This window comes from Elephantulus edwardii, unplaced genomic scaffold (genome assembly GCF_000299155.1).
Source record: "Elephantulus edwardii isolate Elephantulus edwardi_28Jun2011 unplaced genomic scaffold, EleEdw1.0 scaffold00315, whole genome shotgun sequence".
NCBI lineage: Eukaryota > Metazoa > Chordata > Mammalia > Macroscelidea > Macroscelididae > Elephantulus > Elephantulus edwardii.
In genome coordinates, this window is record NW_006400065.1 from 787,537 (window position 1) to 797,222 (window position 9,686).

Genomic DNA, 9,686 nt, shown 5'->3' on the forward strand with positions numbered 1-9,686 from the left:
GCAGGTGGGGAGGTGCTGGCCCGGCGGGGACGCTAGAGCCAGGGCACTGGGGCTTTCCCGCCACCCGCTGCCCTCCCTGTCCAAGGGGGATTTTCACATCAGGGGATTTTTCAGGTCACATGTGGGGCAGGGGAACTGGGAGCACTGGGGCAGTGTGGGGGGGTGGGGGGGCGGGGCCAGCGGAGGGACTGACAGGACGCTGTGCCGTCCACAGCTGGACCGGGAGCACAAGCTGGCGGGCATCTTCCCCCGCCCCACCTTCAAGGACAAGTCCACGTACGTCGAGTCCTCAACCAAAGTGTATGACGATGTGAGTGTCCCCTGCCCACTACCAAGGTGGGCTTGACCTGGCTGATGGCCACGCTGTACCCTGATCCCACACCTGCCGCACGTCCTCCCGGCCAAGCCCAGGGTTCCCAAGGTCACCTGGAAAGTCCCCTGGGCAGACCTGCCAGGCCGGGTCCGGGTGGGCAGGGCAGGGTGGGGCTGTGGCACCAGGATACAGCCCGCCCCATGACCCCACAGATGGCGTTCCGATACCTGTCATGGATCCTCTTCCCCCTGCTGGGCTGCTACGCCGTCTACAGCCTCCTGTACCTGGAGCACAAGGGCTGGTACTCCTGGGTGCTCAGCATGCTCTACGGCTTTCTGCTGACCTTTGGTGAGCAGCCCCGCTCCATGGCTGCCCCCAGGGATCACCTCAGCTTGTCCCAGTCAGAGATGCAGACCTATCCCCTCTCAGTGACATCCAAACCCAAGGGAAAGCCTTAGAATCAAGGAGGGCTTCCAGGAGGAGGCAAGCAGTACTGTCAGTCCTTGTCCTCAGAGAACACTTCATCCTGGGGGACCCAGACAGTGGACAAGAGGACAAGTGTGTCCCAGAATAGGGGCTAAATCACAGAGCAGGGGAATGGGCAATGAGATGGAAGGTGGCCATGCTGCCAAAGAGGGAGCCTCCAGACATGATGGCAGAGCAGAGCAGGTGCAAAGGCCCTGAGGTAGGACGGCATGGGACATTCCAGCAGCGATAAGGAAGCCCGTGTACTGGCGCCAGGTAGATGAGAGGCGTGGGAGGCACAGGCGATGAGGCGAGGTGGCCGAGCCCTCAGCTGCAGGCCACCTGAGCCACCATCTGCTCACGTCTTTCTTTCCACTCCCACCTGCTCTCGCCCCACAGGTTTCATCACCATGACACCCCAGCTCTTCATCAACTACAAGCTCAAATCCGTGGCCCACCTGCCCTGGCGCATGCTCACCTACAAGGCCCTCAACACCTTCATCGATGACCTGTTCGCCTTTGTCATCAAGATGCCTGTGATGTACCGGATCGGCTGCCTGCGGGATGGTAAGGCCCTGACAGTGGCCAAGGCCCTCACCGGAGCGAGGCTCCAAGGACACTCAGCTCAGTCAGACCCGGGTCGGCTGCCCACCCGCACCCCAGCCTGACCATCGTGTGTTCTGGTTAATCTGGCTGAGCTGCTGCTGTAACACATACCAGGAACAGGTGGTTTTAACAGACAAGTGTATTTTCTTACTCTATGGGAGGCTTCCAGTGCGAGTTCAGAGCGTGCCCCTGGGGGACGGCTTTCTCCGCTGTCAGTTCTAGGGGAGTCTTGTCTCTTCAGCTTCTACTTCCTGGTTCCTTGACCAGCTTCCCATGTCTTGGCCTCTATTTCCCCCCCAACTCTGCTTCTTTCACTTGCTGGTTTTAATCTCCTATCTCAAAAAGAACTAAATTAAGACATACTCTACAAATCATGCTTAGTTGATTTCTCAACTTGGTCTCAAAAGGAATTAGAACTAGAAGCATACAGGTTAGGAACTGCAATGCCTATTATTGGAGGACACACATCAGTACACCGCATTTAGCAACCCCCCCAAAAAAATGTATATCCTTCTCACATGCAAAACACCTCGACCCCATCACATCATCCCAGATGTCTTGAATCTCACCCCCAAATTCAAAATCTTCTCTTCAGAATCATTTAAATCAACTATGAAGGAAAGACTTCAGATATATTCCATCTTGGGGCACAATTTTTCTTTACCTGTGAAATCAAGAATACAGGTTCTCTGTTTCTCCTAACTCATCCTAACACATTTCCATCACACATAGGAGAAAAGGAGAAGGAAAGAAGGGATCGTGGGCACTAAGCAGGTCCCAGACCCAGCAGAACAAGAGACCCTCTTGACAGTGCCCTGCAGGGTCAGGGTGCAGGATTCTCCTGTGGATAATGAACGAAGCTCTGCACCCTCAAGTTTGCATCTGGGTGGTAGCAGCCCTCCCTTAGCACCAGCAAGCCCCATTCTGCCCCTTGAGTGTGGCAACCCAGACCCCCTCGGTTTTGAGCAGCAGCGACAGCTCCCTGGCACCCGTGGACATTCCCAGACCACGCTGGTGAAGAGCTGACTCTGAATGTGAAGTGCTGTGTCTCCATCCTCGGAGACCCAGGGGACAGCCACGCCACCACCCTCTGACGCTGAGAGAATGTGCTTCCCACACTCCTTCCAACAGCTCTGCGTTCAGAGCTCCTCCCAGGACGATCCCGCAGACACGGCTTCTGTGGCCTGTTTCCTCTCTGTGGATTCCAAGGGGCAGATGGGAGACCCCATTCTTTCCTTTGTCTCTCTCTCTGCTTCCCCCCCCCCCCCCCGCTCTGAACGGCTGGTTCTTCTGCCTTGGTGGTCGGTAAGGTTCACCAGTCACAGGCTTAATCTCGTTAACAAAAACTTACTCAGCCACCTTATTGGTGAACATTCCTGTTTTCTTGTCACTAGAACTCTTGAGGTATTTATGTATGGTTTCTTTTTTTAAATTTACCCCTTTCCTCTTATTTTAAGCCTCATAGAGAAACCATCATCTTCCCAGGTTTACCACATAGAAGTTCTCCCTTCCACCAAACAGGTTGTCATAATTTATACAAGTTCTTTGCCACTTGTATTAAAAGCAACCTCCTTCCTCCGTTGTCCAGTTACATGAAAACCACTTTTTTTTCTTGTTGTGTACCATCGAATCAGATCTGACTGGCACAGGAGGAGATTGCGTCTGGTGGATTTGAATCATATGCCTTCGGGATTGCAGTGCAGCTTCTTGCCACTAGGCCACCAGAGCAATCCGATAACCATTTCCTTTTAAAGCCTCACCAGAAGCATCTTTAACATCCACGTTTTTAACAACACTCTGTTACTGGCATCATATGTATTCTCTGAGGTGACAGAGCCTTTCTACAGCTCTGCTCACCCACGTCCTCCTGAGCCCTCGCCAGTAAGGCATCTGCCATTCGACCAGCGTTATCTACAAGACCATCTCGGCTTTTTCTGTTACCGATCCTTCAAACCCCTTCAGGCTTTCACTGTCAGTGCCTCTGCTCAGCAGTACCCAGTTCCAGAGCCATTTGCACATTTTTGACGTCTCTTGGGTCAGTACCCTCCTCCTGGTATCAGATTTTGTCTCAGTGCTGCCATAACAGAACCTCCACAGATGGGTCGCTGTTGTGAACAGGGTTCTTTTCTCACACTTTTAGAGGCTCACTAAATCCACTCATTCACTGCTGTTGGGTCAGAACAGATTCATAGCGGACCTTCCATTGGGTTTTCAGAGGCTGTAAAATTGCACAGGAAGAGATTGCCCATCTTTCTGCGAATCAGCTAGTGGATTCAGACCGCCTCCCTTCGGGTTGGTAAGACAACTGCTTACCCACTAGGCTACCAAAGCTCCAGGAGGCTCCTGTATTCAGAGGCTTTGAGTCTCCGTCAGCTCTGGAAGAAGGTCCTTGTGTCTATTAGTTCCTGGTCAGTCTGATGTGTCTGAGATTCACCCGACCCCTGGTTACTTGTTAGATCCTCTTGAAGTGAGAAAGAAACTGACTCAAGGCACGCTCAGTACCCACCTCATTACTCATCCTAACTCGTTACTGTAGCTGTAGCAAAGAGGGGGTGATAACCTCGGGCACAGAGGTCAGAGTGGATAGAGCATATTTTTTGGGGGACACGATTCAGTCCAGAAGAGACCCCTTCCCTCATGGAGCCTCCCTTATTTCATCCCCAGATGTGGTTTTCTTCATCTACCTCTACCAACGGTGGATCTACCGCGTCGACCCCACGCGAGTGAACGAGTTTGGCATGAGTGGAGAGGACCCTACCCCAGCTGCCCCCGTGGCAGAGGCCCCGACAGCAGCAGAGACCCTCACGCCTGCGCCCACCATGGATACCACAGCCACCACCGCCACCAGCGGGGAGGAGCCTGCCACGGCCCCCCAGGAGGCCAGCTCCACAGACGAGCCCCAGGACGCGCCTCCAAAGCCAGCAGAGGACAAGAAAAAGGATTAGCCACTCCTGGTCCTCGGCAGCTCCAATTCCGGGTGGCCACCACCGCCCTGCTCCCCGGCCCCGGCCCCCACCGCCTCCCCGTCACCCCTTCCCTGGACAGATCGGGCCGGGGCAGTGGGAGGCCTCCCGCGGGCCGAGCCCAACGTGTGGTGTGTGGGGCCACAGCCGGCCAAGGCACGTTGCGTGTGGAGGCGCCATCTGTCCGTCTGTTCCTGTGTTTCTCGCCGTCTCTCCTGCCAGCCCAGCACCATCGGGAATCATGGTGAAGCTGACGTGGCAGCTGCGCTGGAGGTGGGCTGGGCGGGGGAGGGGGGCCAGGGCTCCCTGTAGGGGACACACACGGCCATCCATCATCTTGTCTCTTGTCCCCAACTGCCCCTCCTCCCAGACCGCCACCCTTTAACAGTCTGGATTTAATAAATTCATATGGGTGTTTAACTTAAACTCAGCAAACTCTCCCTCCTCCTCATGCCTCCTTCCTCTCTGTGCCTCCCGGAGAGCAGCTGATCCCTGGGTGGGGAGGGCACCTTGTGAACCCCTCCCTTCCCTTCCCACCACCCGCGAGGGAGTTCATAACCAGCCTCGCTTCACAGATCTGTTGTTGGGTGTTACCGAGTTGGCAGGCTCCTAGGGACCCTCGTTGTTAGATGCTGTCAGGTATAACTCTGTAAGGACCCTGCGTGTGACCCGAAACCTCGGCCCCATCCTCATCCCTCGGCCTCATCTCCCAGTCTCTGGTGCAGGGTTCATTGTTGCTGCCTCTGTGGCGCCGTCTCATTGAGGGTCTTCCGCTTTCTCACCCTCTGTTGATGTCTTTCTCCAGGGACCGGCCTCTCCTGATAACGTGTGCAGAGTGTGTGAGACCAGGTGGCACCATCCTCACTTACCTGGAGGATTTTGACTAAATTTCTGAGACAGATTTGTTGAGGGGAGTTTGCAGTCCATGGTCTATTCAGTATTCTTTGCCACCACCACAGTACAAAATATCAGTTCTTCATCTGGGGTATTCCTCTTCCAACTTTTACATGTAGATATGGCAATTGAAAATACCATGGCTTAGACCAGGCGCACCTTAGTCCTCAAGGTGACACCCTTGGCCTTTAGTACTTTAAAGAAGTCCTGGGTCTCACATCTGCCCACTGCAGTACGACATTTGATTTCTTGATTGTTGTTTTCATGAATGTTTCACGGCTGGGGACACTGGTCTTCAGCTGCCTGCCCTGGGGATGGCCGGGGCTCAGAATTCCCCGTGCACCCACATTTGTCTCTGACCTCATGCCAGGGCAAGAGCAGAATCCACTCCAGACTTCCTGATGAGGCAAGACTGTCTCCAGGCCCCCATCAGGCTGCCTCATGCAGCCAGCAGGGTTCTGTGTGCATCTCCCCAAGTTCTGGGGTGATGGGCACATCCTTGAAGGTCCCCAGAGCAGATTGTGGTGTCATTGATGTCCCCCAGGACCAGTCAAGTTCCAAGTGTCCATCATAGGTGCTGGGAGGAGTCTCCCATTTTCTAGACGCAGACCTCAGTCTGTGCTTCCCTGTATTCCGAGGGCTTGGGACCTCATGTTCCAAACTGACCCTTTTACGGGGTGTCCTCCACATTAGAGTGAGGAGGGCCGAGTGAGGCCACAGCCCGCAGGGGCTCACAAGGTCCCAAGGAGTGGGACTCCACGTGACCAGCACGCTCCTCAGCCTCCTCCCTTCACTGCAGCTTCAGGCTGCTCCCGGCCGCCCCTGCTCCATGCTCTCTGGGGCTCCCACGTCCCGCTATTAGGCCCCTGCCCTCCACACCGACCCCTTGGACAGGAGGACCATACAGACCCTTGAGAGCGTGTCAGTTCTCTGACCATCCTTCCCCCACACTCCTGGCCTGCACTGTACCCCCAAACACTGGACACTCATCTTCACTGAAGCGCAAGAACCTCACCTCCTCGCCCTCTGTGGAGTCCCCACCCCAGGCTCCTCCCTGCGTCCCTGCAGAGGAAGTTCCACCCTAATGGCCTCCAGTCCAGCACCGGATGGGAGGATGAGACAAAAGGCAAATCTGAACCTGCTATGGCTCCCCAGTGCGCATGGGAGCAGAGCCTGGCCTCTCCCTGACGGAGGCCCCAAGAGGAGGAGACACTCTTTAGCCCGGAACCTCATTTTCCTTGCCTTCCTCCATCCTCTGCACTGTGCTGTTCTCTTTACGGGGGACATGGCCCTGGACACACAGCTCCTCTTGACCTGCTTTGCTCCAGTGTGCCTTCCTCCAGGAAGCCCTCCCTGACTGACAGAGACCCCTCCTCCCAGCCCTGTCCATGTGTCTTCATTGTCTAAGACTAGACCTTTCTCCCTCCTGAACTGAATTCAGGAAGAGCAGACCCAGGCTGTGTCGTCACTTTGTGCCCCCAGCATTCCGGGTCCATAGTAGCATTTCCTCTCACAGACAGTGTGACCTCTGCAGAGCCCACATTCCAACCGACTGGTAGAGAGAGCATGGCACACAAGTCAGCAAACACTGTCTGAGCCGCTCCCCAGCCCAGCTCTGTGCTGCAGACCTCTGCTGAAATCTTGAGAACCAACGAGTTCCGATACGGTTCCTTAGTCATTCAACAAACAGCTGCCAGGCTCAGCGTTGTTAGAGTGGAAGAGAAGCATGTGGGCCTGGCTTTGGAACCATAACAGCCATTCCTCATCCCTCCTGTCACAGGCTAAGCTCCAGTCCTTTCATGCTGCTGTTCAGGCTCCCCTTCATCCCTCTCTAGCCCCCAGGCCTCCTGGCTGGGCCTTGAACATGCCAAATGCATTCCCACCTCAGGGCCTTGACTGTTCTTGAGCCTCATCTTCAGACACCCCCCCCCCCACGTCCCCTCACACCTTCCTGGTCTTTCCAGCTCACATCGTGTCCTTACTCGTTCCCATGCCCTGCCTGACTCTTGCATCACATCACAGCCTCTGCACCAGGCCAGTATTTGCATCTCTGTCTTCCTCTCCCCTCACTTGGATTTCCTTTCTTGTGTCCCGTGCTGTGTCCCCAGCTCTTGAAATGCTGCTTGGCACTCATTAGGTGTGTGTTAACTGTCAATCCTGCTTTTGACACAACTCTGGGCGGCTTGGTGTGCTGCATGTTACACAGCTAACTGAAAAGTCAGAGGTTTGAATCCACTAGCTGCACTGAAGGGAGAAAAGACAGGTCCCAACCCCCATAAGGAGTTATAGCTTTGGAAATCCAATGAAGTGTCACGAGGAGAATCAGTAAGGAGTCCTGGTGGCGCAGTGCTTAGGTATTCAGCTGCTAACTCAAAGGTGGTTGGTTCAAAGCCAACAGCCATGCCTCAGGAGAAAGATGTAGCAGTCGGTTTCCATCCAGATTTATAGCCTTGAAAACCCTTCTGGGGCAGTGTTAATCTGTCCTACAGAGTTGCTGTGAGTCAAAATTTACTTAATAGCAATGATGTTATTGTTCTATGCCATTGAGTCAGAACTGACTCATAGCTGACCCTCCAAGAGGTTTTCAGAGGCAGTAAGTCAAAAGAGAGAAGATTGTCCATCCTTTCCCTCTGAGCTGCTTGTGGATTCGAACTGAGGGGCTTTGAGTTGGCAGCGCAGCTCCTTACCCCAAAGCCCCCGAACAGACCCAGAGAAAAGATTTGTCCAAGGTCATGTGAAATATTTAGGATACCGAGTGCTGGGCATATGTAAAAGCTTCATGCAAGTGTCAGCTAGTACTATTTTTCTCTTGTCAGTCACCCTAGCAAGTGGATATTAACTTTGGTTCTTTTTCCAGTGAGGAAACAGAGGCGAAGTTGCTTGCATGATGTTACACAGCTGGCAAGCAAGACCTGGGATTTAATCGGAAGTAGTTTAATTCTTGGTCCTCAAATAGTCTGATTCTGTTTTATAGCCTGCAGGCCAGATCCTGCCTGCTACTGGTTTGTGGTGTGGTTTTTTTTTGGGGGGCGGGGTTCCCCTTTGTTTTAATATTTGTCATGGTTGGGGGAAAATACAAGGAAGAATATATTTCATGACTCGGGAAATGTCTATGATATTCAAATTTCAATATACATTTAAAAAAAAAACAACAGTCAAGCTCATTACTACTGAGGCAGAACTGAGTCATAGCTGACCCTCCAGCAGGTTTCTAGGGGCTGTAAATCACTCAGGAGATTTCCCTTCTTTCTCCCTTGGAGCCACAATGGATTCCATCCACCTGAGAAGCACTGCCCTTAAGTTAGAAGTGCAATTCCCTGGAGTCTAGGGCGCCAGAACTCCCTAATGTTCTGTGTCTTTGAGTCAGAAATTACTCCCAGCTGACCCTCCAGTGGGTTTTCAGAGGCTGTAAATAACACAGGAAGAGACCACCCATCTTCTTCCAGTGAAGCTACTGGTGGATTCTAACTGCACACTTGGGTTGGCAGCTCACCTCCTTACCACTGTGCAGGTCATGTTTCATTGAGATGCTGTCCCACTCATTTTTCAAAGGATGTTTCTGGTGTTACAGTGTATCAAGTGTTGGGTTGTTAACTGAAAATCGTTGAAGAGGTAGTGTGCAAAAATGTACAGCTTCAGAAGCTCTATATGGCTCAGAATCCATTGAAAGCAGTGGGGGGTTTCGTTTTGTGCTGAGGCAGCATTGAGTAGCAGAGTGGAGATTTGGGACCATCTGGTCGCCAAAGCTTCAAACAGTTGTTCTGGTCCTTAAAGAAAAAGTTGGCTGGTCCTGGTGCTGCTGGCAGTGGTTCTGCGGCCGCAGCCTCCATCTACATATCTTGAAGGGCTGGAGACCACGCAGATCTGCTGGTTCGGACCTGGAGATACACTGGTCCTCCTAGCCTTCCCAGACTAGGCTTCTGAACCTTAGAACTGGAAGAACGAACTTAAGGCGAATGGGGCCGGCGCAAAGCAATAAAGAGAATATGTATCTGTTCGTGCCATAAATATTTACTGGGTGCGGACTATGTGCCAGGCGCTGTTCTAGGTACTGGAGATACAAGAAGAGACAGGACCGAAATCTCGAAGCGGATGTTCTAACCAACTGCTTTAAAAATTCCTTAAACAGCATCAACTCCAGTTGACAGCTGAAGGAACTGAGGGGTGAAGCTTCCCTTCTAGTCCTTAAAAACAGTAGTAAGTCCTGCCCCGAGACAGTTTTGTTTCTCATCTTGCACAAATTGGCAAAGGGGGAGCAAACCTCAGTTGTCTCGCCCAGAGCAATGGGCAGCAGCGCCTACCGGCCCCTCCCGCGCGGCCGGCCTCCACTTCCCGGCCAGCCCCGCCCCCGGAGTCACGTGACGCGTGGGGGTTTTCCCGTTCCCCTGTCGTGACGTCACGGTGCGGCAAGGGCCAATGGGCGCGCAGGCCGGCGGCGCCGGGGA

The 9,686-nt window shown here is 53.5% G+C and overlaps 1 protein-coding gene across 1 annotated transcript in view; it reads left to right on the forward strand.

Annotated features, from left to right (window-relative positions):
• Nucleotides 1-4,780, forward strand: part of CLPTM1 (cleft lip and palate associated transmembrane protein 1) — a 43,180-nt gene extending 38,400 nt beyond the window's left edge. Inside the window, exons 11-14 of the mRNA XM_006901218.1 lie at nt 215-310; nt 526-661; nt 1,178-1,345; nt 4,049-4,780. Coding sequence (XP_006901280.1) covers nt 215-310; nt 526-661; nt 1,178-1,345; nt 4,049-4,329 — 681 coding nt within the window. The 3' untranslated portion in view covers nt 4,330-4,780. The remainder of the gene's footprint in view (nt 1-214; nt 311-525; nt 662-1,177; nt 1,346-4,048) is intronic.
• The last annotated feature ends 4,906 nt before the right edge of the window (nt 4,781-9,686 follow it).